The 17,535-nt window shown below is 41.3% G+C and overlaps 1 protein-coding gene across 2 annotated transcripts in view; it reads left to right on the top strand.

Annotated features, from left to right (window-relative positions):
- Positions 1-17,535, top strand: part of Stxbp4 (syntaxin binding protein 4) — a 151,890-nt gene that overhangs the window by 118,382 nt on the left and 15,973 nt on the right. For both annotated transcript variants that reach the window (XM_042282601.2, XM_006972012.4), the window contains one exon: positions 11,937-11,994. In XM_042282601.2, coding sequence (XP_042138535.1) covers positions 11,937-11,994 — 58 coding nt within the window. The remainder of the gene's footprint in view (positions 1-11,936; positions 11,995-17,535) is intronic.

Genomic DNA, 17,535 nt, shown 5'->3' with positions numbered 1-17,535 from the left:
CGGTAAGCTGCACAACTAGTATCAAGTAACCTTCAACATTAGGGTTACTACCCACCAACAAAGAGCTTTTGTTTTTCTTCAGTTATTAGTTGAGATAAGCAGATGAAATCCAGACTTATTTCGGGGATCCCTAGTACTCAGATGACAATTTAAAGTTAAGGAATTATTGACGGGACTGGCCTCTGACTGTTTTTGGAATGGTCGGCTGTCTATGTCTTTCAAAGCAAATCAGTATGCAGAACTAAAACATGGCTGTTCATAATTTCTTTCCTTATACTAAATTATCAGTAACTGTCACTGATCAACTGAGAAGGGACTTACATTTTTTCTTTGATATGGGTCCGCTTTGCTAATGGCTATCATATAAGGAGGGGGGAAAGAGAGTGTTGGAATGTTGAGATGGAATATTCCTTCTTAGGATGCACTAAGATGAACAGCCTGACCACATCTGGGGCAGACAGCAAGGAGAATGATAGAAGATAAAAGGACAGGGTAAAATGAGAAATCTGCCATTAGGTTCTAATAGATAATACTCTTCCTTCTGTTTACAGTGCATCTTTGTGTCTGTTGATACCTTTTAGTTGATAATTATGTGTTGTGAGTGGTTGTACACACAATACTATTGCTATTTCATGACTTGGCATGACTATATTGGGTTGGCCTAAGGATACTACAGGAAAATTATAGGCAGGTCACCTTTGAAAAATCTAACCAAGCATAGTTAGGCCCCATGATATAAAATAGATCTCCAGGTTTTGAATAGTAGACGTTTGGCAAATGTCAGTAGGAAATGACCTGAATGGAATTTCTGACAGTTCCAGTGTCTGGACAGATGAGGGGCTAGAACAACTGCTCAGAGTGGACCGGAGTTTTGCCATGACAGACTTGTTGGGGAGATTTTGGGCCAGTATTCCGGAAATATCTGGGATGAGAGTTAACAACTGATTGGGAGGTAAAATCAGGAAATGGAGTCAACCATTCAAAAACTCACTTGAGCTGCCCAAGTGTACTATCCTCCAGCTTAGCTTCTAATAATCCTAGTTATTTTTTCTTTCTCTTTTCCTTTTCAGTCCATAATCTGCATACAACTATTTTTACAGCCAATTCAGTTAAGAGCCATAAATGTTTTAAATCTCTTTCCCTACCTCCTCACCCTTCAGTTCCTTGTTTACCTCCTCATTTTCTTCTCTACTTCCTATCACTACCTTTCTCTCATCTACTAACCACGAGGATGGAACAGAAACCTTTTATTCAATATTCTGGATTTATTCTTGGGGGAGTTTTTACAATTCTTTGACTATTTCAAATTATATATTTATTTAATGTTTTATGCCTCTAAAGAAAACAAAAAAGTTAGTTATGAAGGTTTTGTTGTTGTTTGTATGTGGCTTTTCACAGTTTTTTTCAGTGACATGTCCCTTCCTGGGGACAAACATAGAAGGTTCCCTTCTCTGATCTGGACACTATCTGAAGTAACATGTGAGCACTTCAATAGACAGGATTCTAAGGCAGCCCTTCAAATTCCTGGCTCCTGGCAAACACGCATGTACACACTAGTCAGTGAACTACTAGCCTAAGTGTACCTGCAATGAGGACCTGTCTGTAATTAATTAACCTGGAAACAAAGAGGTTCCCCTTGTGGGTGTGGCCTCTACAAGCTTTTAAGACCTTGATATCGGAGCCCTGGAAAGCCCATTGAAGTATAAAGCTGGTCTGAAGGTCGAAGGAGTCATATAGCAAGCAGTGCTCCCCACTTCTAGGCCTGGCAAAGCAGGTCTGGGGCAGCTCATGTCATACAGCTACAAATTGAATTCTGTCAATTACAAGTTAATTTAGAAGCACATAATTTCCTAGTTCATCCAGAAAAAAAGGTCTCCCCAGGCAGTATTTTCATTTCTGTCCCGTAATGCTTTGAGCAAAGGACCAAGTCATACCCTGCTACATATCCCTCCCGTGGAACTCTGTGCTGATACACGTGTGTTCTACCTTTGTGAGAGCTTGCTATGCAAGAGGGGAAAACTAAAGAAGTGTGCACAGGAAGCATATTTTCTTAAAGGCTGATTTTCAAAATAGTTTTTTAATTATCTCTTTTTTCATACTTTGGGAAATCTGATGTGGTACACTCTCAGATGGAGAGTGAGGCAATCGACAGTGACACTCAGTAGAGATACTAGCATAGTCTTCTTAGCCTTTGAACTAGTCAATCTGTCTTCTTGGATAAGTTCGCCTCTACATGGTTACTCTCCGACAGCCTGGTGGCTGTGGAAGACTCCGCCCGTCTGTCTGTCTGTCTGGACTACCCACCATGTTGTTGTTACTCCTCAAGAGAGACAGTGAAGCTTGCTGAAGAGCAACAATCAACCTCTACTCTGCAAACAAAGTTTCCCTGAAGGGAACTAGAAGGAGAATACACAGTTATCCAGGTGTCTTCCCCTTGCCCTGAGTAGACCCCACTAACTCATGTTCAGCAGCCATTCACCTCTTCACATCTCCATTATGCTAGTGAAACAGTATTTTTAAAGGAATCTTGCTTGTCTTTGTAAGAACTTAGAACCAGACATGGTGGTGCATGCCTCTAATCCCAGCACTTAGGAGACAGATACATGTGGATCGCTGTTGAGTTCAAGAATAGCCTGATTTTATATGAGTTCCAGGCCAGCCTGGGCTTAAATAAAAAGACCTGCCTTAAAGAGAGAGAGAGAGAGAGAGAGAGAGAGAGAGAGAGAGAGAGAGAGAGAGAGAGAGAGAGAGAGAGAGAGAGAATTGGAACCTCTACCTTTCCCCTTCTGCTCTGTAACCTATAAAGAAGAAACTGTCAACTCATAAGAAAAGAATACAGATCATTGAGTACACCCTTACAGTACCACTTTTAAATTCTTATCTTAATTTAGCGCCCTTTCAACACCTTTTTCTAACATCCTATCCTCTCATCTTGTGTCTGATTAAATAGTAGGTGTTTGTATTACCATAGACATTTGGCATAGTAAACATTGATTTCTTAATTCAGCAAATAGCAATTAAAAATCGTATATGTACACAATACTGCTGGCAGTAGGGTGGGGAGCAGAAACAAGGGGGGTTGGGAAAGAAGGAAAGCTGGTTAAGGCAGCTAATGTGTGCCAGAGGTGGCAGAGAGGGCTGTTTTATATTGAATGACCAGGAAAACACCACTGACTCGATGACAAACCAGCCCCTGAAGGAATCGGCAGAGTGAGCTGTGGACGTGGGTGGGTACAGCTCTCTGGGCTGTTGTTAGCCATTACTGCCCTTTACACTGATCAAGTCAGACGAGTAGACTGATCATGAGCAAAACTTGTCAGAACACGAAGAATTTTGAAAGGACCTTTTAATCCCTTTACTAGCCTGTCTCTATAGGCTGGTTATACAGAATGAGGTCACATAACTTTGCCAGGAAAATGGCAACAATCCTTATACTGAGTTTGGTCAGTGCATAATATAAAGTCCTCTGGATATTACTGGTTTTATGCAAAGCAAACCCAAATCCCCAGGTGGCTCCCCTAACACTGAGTAAATGCCCAGGGACAACTGTGAGTGGTGTTCTACGTTCTCACCTACAGTCTTGGGTGTGGGATGAGAGTGAACAGCAGAAGAAAGGACACTCAAGCTGGCTTGCCAGGTGTCGGCATGTAGGAGTTCAAGACGCTGAACCCTAACTGGGAGTAAATTCTAGGAAAATGCAGATTACATGTGTTGCAAGGGAAATGTGGGAAATGGGTGCTAGCCTTCTCCCCCTCCACTTTAACTGCATACTATTCTAGAATATATTTATTTGACAAAAGAAGCGACACCTACCCGAGGAGGATTATGGGCAACCAGGTTGCTTATGAGTGTATTTTCAGTGTTTTCCTTTCCATGTAATCATAGTCTTTCTTGGATGGATGTGTGGCTTCTAATTTGAATAATGTAACATCTACATTGACATCTATAGGTGCAAATTCTTATCCCTGCTCCCCAGACAAGGGCAATATGTAACCAAATCACAGATGCAAAATCATGCCTAATGTTAAAGCATATATACAAGTCTAACAATCAGGAGCACTTAGAGCACAGTTCTGAAACTTAGATGGTTCTTTTGGAAATTATTTCCTTAGAATTTTTTTTGCCCTTGAAATACTGAATTATCTGGTTATTTATAGGTCACAACCATCATTTAGTATAATAGATTTCTCTTTCATAGGAAAATTAAGTGTAGTTCCTTTAAAATTGGCATCACAGTTTAGACCTACAAATTAACTTGAACAATCCTAAAATCTAACAAAAATGACTCTAAAATAGACCATTTTGTCCCTGAGCCTAGAATCTAGTTCATTTCCACCTAAAAGATTATTACTTGGCACAGTAAAGGATAGATTGGGATGTTGGGGATTCTCTTTCTCTTCTTGTTCTAGTGAGTTAGGAAGAAGTATTAGTTAATCATTTTGCTGTTGGCTGTTAGCAATGCAGAGGCTGAGGCTGTGGAAACAGACTAATGCTTTAGTGACTGAGTGCCAGTGTCAGGGTGTCAGGTTGCACATGATCAGACAGTGATTGCATCATTTACTAGCAACGTGACAGTGAAGCAGAGACTGTAATCCCCTACACTGAGGGAGTGTGGGAAAAGTACGACTTCCTCTTAATCAAACTTGTCCCATAGGTATTGAAGTTTTTCCTGTGTTAGATGTCTGTATGACATCAGTAGAGTCCTGGGCAATGAGGAAGCTCCTGTTTTGTTGCTATTAATAATAATGGCCTCCTTTTGCATATAATTGTATCATTATATATTAACTAATAATAGTCTCATGATAACTCCAAAAGCTAGCGGGATAGCTGTGATCATTACTCATATAAATGAGAAAGCTGAGGCCCTGCACAGTTATTACCACGTTCTTCAACTTTGAGTCAAAAGCAGTGCCTGTGGATTTAGATTTTCTGATTGGAAATCGATTGAATATTCCTTGGATGGGAAGGATGTCATAATCTTTAGTGAAGCTTTGCCTACTTAGCTCAAAATCTCTCCCTCCCTCTGTTTCTCCCTCCCTCCCCCTCCCTCCTCCCTTTCTTTCCTGCCTGGGATGTCCCATGGCACTGGTTGAGTCTCCTTGAGCTGATGAGGACACAAGAGCTTTGCAGATGAACTGGAGACTCCCTGCAGTATGGTCCTTGTCAGTGTCTGTTTCCCTCGGCTGACTGTTCCAGCTCCTGCCCTTCTCCATCCAGACCTTTCCCCTTTCGGTTCCTTTTGTCAGGGTTTCTGTGCCCTCCTTCTGAAGCCCCTTCATGCCCACCATGAATCTTGGCAGCAAGAGCGCCCTGCTGACTCACTCAGACCTCACATCTTCCCAGCTTACTACACAGTGATCGTCCTCACCAAGGCGGTCTACTCCTCCACCTCCCAATCCCTGTGTCTTTTCTCTCCATTGAAAGGCTCTGGTCCATTATTCCAGTCTTTCTCACAATCCCCTAAACTCACTTGGCCTTCTTTCTTTACACCACACCATTTAACAGGATTCCAGGCCTCGATAAATGCAATCACCCACATTCTGCATGGGATATACAAACAAAAGCATTGCTGTATTTTAATACACACTCTTATACCCATAAGCAAATGTGGCTCTCACCCAATTGGCTGTAGCTCTTCATTTAGGATTGGGCCTTGTGAAATCTCCACCATCCACAATGTCATGTCAACTGGTGTTATTGTTATGCAGGTCTTGTTTATGCAGCCATATTCTTGAGATATCATGGGTACAGCATCCCTGTCAAAGTATTGGGGGCCAAGAGCTGTTTCAGGAGGACAAGTGTGCTTGTGTTTAGGGCTCCCAGAAGTGCTAAGTTATAATGGTCCATAATCACATCACAAAACAGGTTAGTGTCCATTGCTTTCTTGGCCATGTTCCTGGCAGCTCTTCCTCTCCTTTGCTCTGTCAAGAAAGAGTGTGTGCACTTTCTCTCCCTGCAAGGCTTACTTTGCCTTGAAATTCAGTCAGGTAAAAAACTTGGGCTCTGTGGATCTCAAAAAATTTTTTTTTTTTAGATTATGTGGCCTTTTCCCAAGTGTAATGGGGCAGCGTTCCCTTGCAGCTCCTTCATCCTCAATGGGAGCAGGTCTTCTCGTGTTAGGAAACTGCCAGTTCAAGGTCACCTGCTCTACATAGCTGAGGCTATGAGACCCTGTCTCAAAAGGGAGCGAGGGAAGGGGAGGGAAGAGGAGAGAAGAGAGGAGAGGGAGTCCCAGACAATCCTGCTGCAGCCTGCAAATCCCGGTGTAATTATGTTTCTGCACTTGTGTGGAGGCAGCAGGTCCCTTGGTTCTCAAAGAGCCAGGAGGCCTCCACCGCAGGCCTCATGACTGTGTTCCAGGCCACCTAGAGTATCCCCAGGTCTGTACTTTCCCAGCTTCCACTCACCACTGCAGCCTCTGGGAAACCCCTGCTGACCTTTCCTCAGGACTTTGCAGTCCTTCCTGTCCGGAGCTTGGTCTGTCTGTCTGTATTACTCTCTCACACTATCCAAAACTCTTCGTACTACCTGAACTGACCTTTGTTAATGTGCTTGTGTATGATTTGGGGGCGTTGTTTGGGTTCTGTTTTGTTTTGTAAGAGCTTTTGTTTATACTTGAGACATGGGCTCATATAGGCTGACCTCAAACTCCCTGTGTCACAATGCATGACTTTAAACTGTCTCTCTCTCTGTCTCCCCAGTGTTGGGATTATAGGTGTGCACCAGCACACCCAGCCTCTGTTCACGAAATGCTGTCCATCAGAGCCAGGGCTTTGTGCAGGCTAGGCAAACACTGCACTGACTGAGGTCCATCCTCATCCTTATTTTTAAAGCTCTGTGAGATCAAGGTGCATGTTTATTTTCCATCATTATATATTGAACACCAGGGCAAAAATCTGAACACATAATAACCCATAAATATTTAATAAATTAGTACGTGGGCCAAACATAACAAAGAGAATCTGTGGTGGCGAATGGACTGGGGAAACAGAGAGGAAATCATTTTGTGTGGAAACATGATGAGTTTGAATTTAGATATGTTGAGTTGTAGGTGACAGCCAGGATTCTAAGTTCAATATGTTCCAGACTTTCACTCTGGCAAGATACTCATGCAGATTTTGGAGTCATCACCATGAAGTTTGTGATTAGAAACAGATGATCTCTGGTGGAAAGAATGTTATGTGAGAACTCACAGACAAACACTTCCAATCAGAAACAATTGCAGGTGCTTAGAGTTGTCAATAACAGTTTTTAAAAAAATATGAAAAGGAAGAATTAGAAGCAGTGTATATTTACATGTGAAGATTTTGTAACTATAGAACTATTTCCTTATTTGTAACAATGATTATTTCAAGATACTTATATTCTGTTATAATTACTTCCAAATCATCATTATGAAGAAATAAAATCATTACCATTGTGAATACCAAAAGATCTCTTTTATACAAAGTAGGCTATTTGTATGTCTGTCTTTAAATTAGACAGTGATTGTGTTTCTATTACTTAGATATCATGGGGAGATTAATTACTGTCAGTTTAGTCTCCAGTTCTGTTTACAGATGATGTTAAGATGATTAAAATAAGAATCTTTGGTCTTTTAAAAAAATAGGCATTTGCTTTTTTCAGGTCAGAGAATGTCATTTTCATTTTTATTAGTTTTGTTATTTGACAATTTTATATATGGTATATAATGAATTCTGATTGCTCTCTCCCCCACACTATCTCTTGATTTCCTCTTCTTATCAATACCCCTGCCCATTCCTTATGAGTCCCTTTCTTATAATCATAACTTTGGGGGTGGTTTTGTGACCCATTTTGTTTAAAAGTAGGGCCATTTTTATTATCACTGGATTGAAATTATCCAGTAGAGCCAGATGGGGTCATCAATGGGCATACAACAGAAGGCAGTGGCACCCCCTTCCCCGTCTATCTTAGAAAATAGCTCAGCAATGAAGGGTAGGGTTTCCTGAGCCCCTCCTCCATCCGACTGTGCATGGCCATTCTTTTTTTTTTTTTTTTTTTCTTTCTTTATCTGGTTTTCTGAGACAGGGTTTCTCTGTGTAGTTTTGGTGCCTGTCCTGGATCTCTCTCTGTAGATCAGGCTGGCCTCAAACTCCCACAGATCTGCCTGGCTCTACCTCCTGAGTGCTGGGATTAAAGGCTTGTCCCACCTCCTCCTGGCGGGATGGGCTGTTCTTATGCAGATCCAATGCAAGTATCCACAGCTGCCATGAGTTTCTTGCTGTAATGGCTATGTCTTTCCCAGAAAACAACTTTCTTTTTGTTTTTCTTTTTTATTAAGATATTTTCTATTCGTTTTACATATCAACCACGGATTTCCCTGTCCTCCCTCCTCCCACCCCCCAGCCTTCCCCCCAACACAACCCCCATTCCTACCTCCTCCAAGGCAAGGTCTCCCCTGGGGAGTCAGCAGAGCTTGGTACGTTCAGTTGATGCAGATTCAATCCCCTCCTCCCTGCACCAAGGCTGAGCAAAGTGTCTCAGCATAGGCCCTAGGTTCCAAAAAGCCAGCTCATGCACTAAGGTCAGGTCCTGGTCCCACTGCCTGGGGGCCTCCCAAACAGTTCAAGCTAAACAACTGTCTCACTTATCCAGAGGGCCTGGTCCAGTTCCATGGGAATTCCTCAGCTATTGGTTCACAGTTCATGTGTTGCCACTAGTTTGGCTAGTTGTCTCTGTACTTTTTCCAATCATAGTCTCGATATCTCTTGCTCATATGATCCCTCCTCTCTCTCATCTATTGGACTCCTGGAGCTCCGCCTGGGGCTTGGCTGTGGATCTCTGCATCCGCTTCCATCAGTCACTGGATGAGGGTTCTATCATGACAGTTAGGGTGTTTGGCCATCTGATCACCAGAGTAGGTCAGCTCAGGCACCCTCTTGACCATTGCCAGTAGTCTATGGTGGAGTCATCTTTGTGGATTCCTGGGGACCTCTCTAGCACTCTGATTCTTCCTATTCCCATGGTGTCTTCATTTATTGTGGTATCTCTTTCCTTGTTCTCCCACTCTGTTCCTGATCCAGCTAGGACCTCCAGTACCCCTAAGCTCTCTTTTCCCCGACCCTTACCCTCCATTACCCCCTCTCACCCCCAGTTTGCTCATGTAGATCTCATTCATTTCTCTGTTGCTGGGAAATCCCTGTGTCTTTCCTAGGATCCTCTTTACTAGCTAGCCTCCCTGGAGTTATGAGTTGAAGTCTAGTTATCCTTTGTTTTACATCTAGTATCCACTTATGAGTGAGTACATACCATGTTTGTTTTTCTGAGTCTCCGTTACCTCACTCAGGATGATATTTTCTAGATCCATCCATTTGCCTGCAAATCTCATGATGTCATTGTTTTTCTCTGCTGGGTAGTACTCAATTGCGTATATGTACCACATTTTTTTATCCATTCTTCAGTTGAAGGGCATCTAGGTTGTTTCCAGGTTCTGGCTACATTACAAATAATGCTACTATGAACATAGTTGAGCATGTGTCCTTGTGGTATGATTGAGCATTCCTGGGTATATGCCCAAGAGTGGTATAGCTGGGTCTTGAGTGAGATTGAGTCCCAATTTTCTGAGAAGAAAACAACTTTCTGTAGCTCTTCTTCCATTCTTCCAGCTCTTACATTCTTTCTACCATCTTCCTTCAATATTCCTTGAATTTTAATGAGGTAGTATAAATATGTCTTCTTTAGGACTGAGAAAATGAATTCTCAGCCAACTCAATTTTAAATTGAACTCATGATTAAAAGACACAATGTTGGGCCTGCCAAGCATTGGTGGGTAAAAGGGTTTCCCATGAAAGTTTAATGGCCTGAGTTCAGCTTCTAGAACCCACATAAAGGTGGAAGGAGATAATTCCACAAAGTTGACCTCTGACCCCCAACATGTGCTGTATGTACAAGCCCACACACACATGCATCCTGCACATACACATTCATGATGATAAAGTCTAAAATTTTTTAATAAAAAAGACTATCATTAAAGTGTACTTCTTTCTTCTATTTTATTAAAGAATGCCTGTGACTTGAAAAATTGGGGAAACATATAGAATTGTACCAATCAAACAATTCACCCAGCAAATGAAAACCTTAGTCACATTAGGACAGCGTTTTGATTTCCCAGTGTTTACTATTTTACCCAAAATCTAATCAGAGGGTTTCTGTCATATAAGCAAGGTCCTTACAGTCATCAGTCTTCCTTGTAGGCAAAGGGGCCCATCACTGTCAGATGAAACTATCTATTTTTTTAAATATGCACAAAGTGTAAAGACAGAAAGTAAATCAACTCAGTCTTGTAGCACAGCAACATGTATCATGGATGATCAGTGGACATGAAAGAACACATGCACAGGATGTCACTTCCTGTGTCACAGGATGTCACTCCCAGAGTTTTGCTTATACTGAGTTCTCAGAAGCTCAGAGTACTGCTAAAAGTAGGAATATACATTCATGAAGAAAGGATAGAGATGTTGATATATGGAAGAGACAGTTATAAAATTTTGGCCCACAGTCTTGGACTAGACTCAATATAAAGTCTTTCATTTGTTTTTCTTAAACACACACACACACACACACACACACACACACACACACACACACACAATAATAGCCTCTTCTCAAAGAAATATATTCTCTAAGAATTAAATGGGAATGAGGTAAAGTTTTCTTTCATCCATATTGTTAAGTTTCCTTACAATCCCACCCTTGCTGATATTTAGAGGAATGAAAGTCAAGTGTTTGTTGTTAAGGCTCACTTAAATTCCACATTCCACAACAGTAGCTGCCTGAGTAATGCAGCCTTTTTAAAAAATGTATTAATGTATTTTATACCTATCAAAAGAGCTGTGATAACCTAATGTCATAGAACTTTTTGGAAAGGTCAGTTAAAATTTTTAGCATTAGCAATCTATAAGACACACCCCAGTGATAGAGCAGAATGGGTAAAAACCATTGCAGTCTAAAGAGATGCTGCCAACAATCTAGATGTAAGAAAATATGGCAGCCCAGCCCACTGACATAGACCTGTGATTCCAACTAGTCAGGAGACTGAGGTAAGCGGATCTCAAGTTTAAGGCCAGCCTGGGCTACAGAATTAGTCCATGGCCAACCTATGCAATCTAGTGTGACCCTGTCTCTAAAAAGAAGAAGCTGTGTAGCTCAGTAGTACAACACTTACAAGTGTACGCGTAAACGTTGGTTGAAACCTCCTCAGTAAATGGAGGAGAGAGGAAAAGCAGAACTCCTAGACAGAATATGCCCCCATGTTGCCTGCTTACTTCATTCCATATCTCTTTTTAGCTAACTATTCTCAATCCCATTACAGAAATGGAAGCTAAGTTTAGCAAATTGTTTGGCCTTTTATGTTTAGTGCACAAAATTCTTAATTAACAAAGTAAAATGCCACCATCCATTGTAAATCACTTTGCTAAACTTTCAAACTTAATAAGGAGTCTTGTCTTGTCCAAAAGCTACTTTCAAACCCCTGCTGATCTGGCACTCATGCCCGATTCCCTGTGGAGCTGAGTGAAAGAATGTAAAGGGAGCCAATTAAAGAAACTTTGAGCCAGAATAGACAAGCAGAGGCCATCTTGTCCATCCTTCTGCCTCCAGGCAGAAACCATCCGCTGCAAACACAGATTTCTGCGTGCATCCTGCTGACAAAAACGTTCACCACATGTAAATGATAAGTCATAATCCAGTTATTGCAACTAAAGCAGATTGTTAACTGTTCGAGACTTTATTTATTGCCTTGTAAAGATGCTGAGTCCCAGAGCTCATCTGAATTGTCTTAATTCTCCCTTTCAAGAAAATAATTTTGTGCAAGAAATGCACTCAGATAATTGTCAACGTGGGGGAGGTTTGTGTCCAGAAAATAAAGTTATCTTCATCATCATATTAAGTGTATTTTTGGTTTCCTTTCACTCTAGGCTTACCTTACGGGTGGGAGGCAGCTTACACAGCAGATGGAATCAAGTACTTCATCAAGTAAGTGCAAGCAGCTCGACCAAGTAAGCAGTTTTGCTCACATCTGGAGAGAACCTGGAAGTTGCAGAATAATCAGCAAAACCAAGAAACCCTCTTGGAGGTTACAAAAATTAGAAACAAGAAATGAAGCCTCACCATCTTCATTTCATGTGATTTAAATGCTGATATCAGATGTCACGGGAGGGGGTAAAACCCTAGTAACAACTTCTAGGGAAAGATCCAAAAACTGGAACAGAATTGTAATTTGAACGTGAATGTTGCCTGCCTGAATTCACTTGCAGGATGATATCATTACCGTTCTTAAAAAGTTAATATCTAATTAAAAATCTATTTGTCATGCCCTAAAACAATACCAACAGCAGTCACTGCCTTTAAATGCTGTACAGTATACACAGATCATTTATTCTGGAAACAATGTTTGGTCATTTCTGTTTGCCTGCACTATTCCTGGACATTAGCAGTGAAATATATTGACTGCATACCTGACATCATGCAATTCATGTGGCCATAAGAAATGACAGACAGTAAATAGTCTAAGATATAAATAGGACAGTATACAAACAGCCCATATCCCAGTGTGGTAACATTAACCTTAAGGGTATGTGTACCACCCTACCATTTTCCTTAATCTGTAGATGAAGAAAATCAGAAGCTTGAGTTGCTGCCAGGAAATCCACAGCTGCTCTTACCAAGCCAGAATCAGAAGCAAAGGCTCCTGGCCCAAGACCTTTTCTATTGTGCTAGACTGTCACTTACATTGGCCTTGAACGCCTGAGCAGGAGAAGACTCCCTTGTGTTGGACTGGATAGTTTTTCCCTGAATTCAGTAGGCTGTCACATTTCTACCTTGTTCTGAATACGTCCTTTGATGTCAGAACCAATGTTACGAGAATGGCAAGGGGAAACCCACCTCCTGGCTGGGATTTCTAGAAAACCCCTTGTACATCCTTTTGGCAAAAGCTACAAGAGAAATGCCCTTGCTGTCCTTTCAAATGTGCACATACTTCAAGCAATATGCAGATTTTTGCTTTCCCAAATCTTGTGTCTCTATGTAAGTTCCTATGTCTCTCTTAACTTCAGTTTCTCATCAAACAAGGAGAATGTGTTGCTATTGTAGAGTTGCTGATGTTAAGGATCGACCATGTACCCTGAATCCAGGAAGTGACTAATAACTACTTACCATTATTTTTCTTTGTGGAAAGACTATCATGTCAAGAAAGCGCAAAGCCTGCAAATCATCATCTTAAAAAGATCATAATTCAAAATTTCATGTTTGTAAAGATTTAAGGAAGACTTATAGATAACCCTGGCCTAGTTTTATTGGCTTGTTTTTTCTTGTTCTGTTTGGTGGGTGATAAAACAGAAATGCAGTTTATAGCATGAAGTAGAGAGAAGTCTTGGAATCCCATGTGTAGATCACACTCAGCAGCTCACTGCTCACTTCCAGAATCATTCCCCTTCTGGAGACAAGTGTATTCTCTGATAAACTGCATTGATCATGTCTGGTTTCTGGAAGAGTTTATGTCCTATAAACTGCTGTATATATGCTGTATAGGTGGTAGAAAAAGGAAACACCATATTGTAATTTGCATCAGGCTTCAGTTGATGTTCAGTGGCCAGGAGCACACTAAGTGTATTTGTCCATGCATTATAACATTTAATCCTCTTAACAATGTGGAAAGTAAATACCACAGGGTGTCATGTTTATGACATCATGTCATCATGTTGATGTCAAGCTTCATCTCACCCTCATTCAAGCCTCCCAATAAGGTCCCCAGAGGAAAGACATGATCCAAAGAATTGGATCTGCATTCAAACTGGAATTCTGCATTCAAAGTATCCAAGTCTACACCCTGTAGACAGTTGTTCCACCTGAGCTGAGCTATGTCCGACCCATAACTGAATGGCAGGACCTCACTACTGCTCTGTGAGAAAAGGGCACTAAGGGCAGAGTTGCCCATAACACGGGAAAAAACAGACCTAGATATGGCCAGCCAGAGAATCAGTTTGTCTCACTGGCCCCCAACTTTTAAGCTGGACTTCTACTACAGAAATGAATAGAGCATATAAGAGATGAAATAAATAAATAAATAAATAAATAAATAAATAAACGAATTAATTAATTAATTAATTAGCCAGCAATCTCTGGCCACTCCAAACTCTAGCTTGATTCCTGTGAAAGGAATAGAAAGAGTGGATGGACATTTACCCAGCCTCCTTTGCTCCACTCAGAAAACAGCCCAAAGTGTGTTCTGGAAGCTCATCAGTTCTTTTCATTGACCTTAATCATGCTGTAGGAGGAAAGCAAAAAGAAAAGAGAGAGAAGACAGACTTCTTTTCCAAAGGGCATGGGTGGGTATCATTGTCACATCACTGCAGCGGAAGAGACTGTCAAAGAGGCGAAACTCGGCAAGGTTACCCTCAATGAAACTGCAGGGTCCAGACACAGACCCAGTGTTCTCTGGCTCCAAAACCACCCACACACACACACTGAGCTGCATCACTCTGCCTCCCTTGCTTTAAGGTCACTTGGTGCGAGGTGACAAGAAGGACATTTTAAGCAGATGTTGACTTAGGTAGAATGTTATACTTTGTCCATTTTAAAATAGCAGAACTTGCTTCTTCTAAGAACAAGTAGTGATCTTCTGTAGACTGGAAGGTCAGAGAGTGAAAACAAGAAAATCTAACACTGTGCCAGCCCCAGCCTCCTAGAAGAGTGGAATGCTTGCTATGAGTTAGGACTTCCTTTCCAAAAGTATAACCCTGTTCATCAACAAGAAGGAGTTTAGTCTATCTGTTATACCTGTGTTATATTTTTATATGTGTTATATCCCTACCTTCTTGTAGGGAGTCAGCCTATTGAACAAAACTGTTATGAGCACCCATCATTAAACAGAAACAGTGAATTTTGAAGGGATTCTTAGGCTCCTCACTAGAACAGAGACTCAGCGCATCTCTCACTGACCTAGATGTGCCCATCTATCTCTTCATCTTCACTACATTCTTCTTTTGTTTCTCTGCAGAAGCCACCCTCTTCTCCAGGAGTGGTTTGTTTGAAGGATTGTAAGGCCATATGCAGACGGATTTGAATTGCTCATCAATAGACTTTAAATATGGATTGCTCATCAATAGGCTTTAAATATGGGTCTGCAGGGGTCCTTATGCGAGTCAAGGGCATCATTCTTGTGCAGGTGGTTCTGATTGCAAAAGCTTTCTGATGTGGGGGAAACAACATCAGAAGAGATCAGAGAGAGAGAGAGAGAGAGAGAGAGAGAGAGAGAGAGAGAGAGAGAGAGAGAGAGAGAGAGAGAGAGAATGGCCTTGGGACCTGGAGAAACCTGGATTCTAATGCTGGTGTCTCCACAGAATAGCTACTCAACATATGTGTGCTTTAATTTCCACTCTATAAAGTCCTTGCCCCACCCAAAAAGTTTTCGAATAAAGGGTACTCTTTTTACTCTTCCCCTCACTCTCTGACATTTTGATGGGGGTTTCTGCATGGTTCTTAGGCACAGTTAAGGCTGATCCCAAATAAGCAACGCATACACAAGCCTACTGACATTTTCAGAAATATTAAGTTGTTGGTTTGTTTTCATTTTTATTTTACCCCAGCCAAACTTTTGGGCCTGGGCAGCCTATGTTAATCTTTTGAGGGAGGAGTGATTCATTTATAGGTAGATGACACTTTTCAGGCAATAAATAACTTCACTTAAAAAGAATGACTAAAATTACCCTCCCAAGACTCTGGGGGAGATGATGGTCTGCATACATATGATCTCCTGACAGAAATTGGCACCTGTCACTGTCGTCCCAGAAACGGAACTGTTACATCTGATGGAAGCCAAGCCTCAGGCAAGGCAATGACTGTCAGTGCTGCCTCGAGAAGGCCCAGGCACTTATGGTCCTTGTAGAGTATTTCTGTCCATCCACATGACCATTACACTTCTATTAATACTGTGTCATCTACTTAAGTTCTGACAAGGAGAAGAGAACTTCTTGCCCACCTGTGTGAACATGAATAATTGATATTGGCATCACTAGCGTCTGTGTTTCATAGAACAAACAGACATGTGCTTCTGTGTGTATGCATATATGCATGTAGGCATACTCACTTGCCATATAAATAAATATGTAAATCCACACACATATATTTGTATAAAATATGGCACTGCATTCTGGGAAAGGTTTTTCCCCCCATAAGAAAGTTATAGCATCCTTAAGCTTAATGATAAAATGGCCAACACTTTAAGCATGCTGTAATGAAATTATTTGGATGGATGGCCATTTTTCCACCTGACTTCCTTTTTGTTTATTTGGTTTTTATTTATTTTACCATGGGTAAGGTGGGGCACATGCATGCTGCATTACATGTATGGAGATTGGAGGCAACTTTTCCAGGTCTTTCTTTGGGCTACCAGCTACCAAATAATGACACAGAGACTTCTTATTAATTATGAAAGCTTGGCCTTAGCTTAGGCTTGTTCCCAACTAGCTCTTAAAACTAAAATTAACCCATTTATATTAATCTGCATTCTGCCACATGGCTCATTACCTCTCCTCAATTCTGTACGTCTGACTTCCTCTGCATCTTGCTGGTAAATCCCCTACCTCTCGGATTCTTCCCCTGAGTTCCTCTCTCACCCTGAAACTCCCGCCTATCCTTTTCTGCCTCACTATTGGAGCATTCAGCTCTTTATTAAACCTATCAGAAGGTACCCTTAGGCAGGTAAGGTGAAACAGAGACACATCTTCACACAATGTGATCAAATATCCCACAACAGAGTTAGTTGCTTCCTTCTGATTTTTTGAGGCAGGGTCTCTTGTTTCTGCAGCTGTGTTTAGCAAACTTCCTGAGGATTCTCCTGTCTCTTTCTCCAATCTCACTTGGGATTGCAGGTGTGAGCCACTGTATCTGGCTCTGTTACGTGGGTTCCGGGGGTTGAACTCAGGCTATCAGTCTTGTCAGTAGGCACATTTATCTGAACTTTATCCATGGAACCATCTCCCAGCCCTTCTACGCAGCTCCTTTTCATTCCCATGAAGTCATATACTATAAAAAGTTTATTGGAGTTTTTTGGTATGATTCTACTTTAGAATTACACATACATTTGATATGTGTCATATATTCCAAAATTACTATGAGCTCTGCTGGTAAAACCAAATTTGTTGTAAATTGGATGTAGCTACTAACTAAGTATATTTCATTATACTTGTTTATCTTTATATTAGAAGATTTGGAGTCACTGCTGTCAATGATCATTAATTCTCCATTTCTGCATTATAAATTTTCTCCAATGTTTGAAGCTTAAAACAATGCATATTTATGTTTTCAACCAGTTTTATAGAGTCCTAGCAGTACAAGGGTGGCATCACTAGATTACTCTGGCACACTTGCCCTCACCTCCTTCTCCCTCCTCTGCTCCATATCTCTCTCTCTCTCTCTCTCTCTCTCTCTCTCTCTCTCTCTCTCTCTCTCTCTCTCTCTCTCTCGGAATTGTCAAACTGCTAAAAGGGCTGGGAAATGAAGCATAGCTTAGCAGAC

This window comes from Peromyscus maniculatus, chromosome 8 (assembly GCF_049852395.1).
Source record: "Peromyscus maniculatus bairdii isolate BWxNUB_F1_BW_parent chromosome 8, HU_Pman_BW_mat_3.1, whole genome shotgun sequence".
NCBI lineage: Eukaryota > Metazoa > Chordata > Mammalia > Rodentia > Cricetidae > Peromyscus > Peromyscus maniculatus.
The sequence above is the reverse complement of the archived record's forward strand: the minus strand, read 5'-3'. Positions and strand labels throughout refer to the sequence as shown.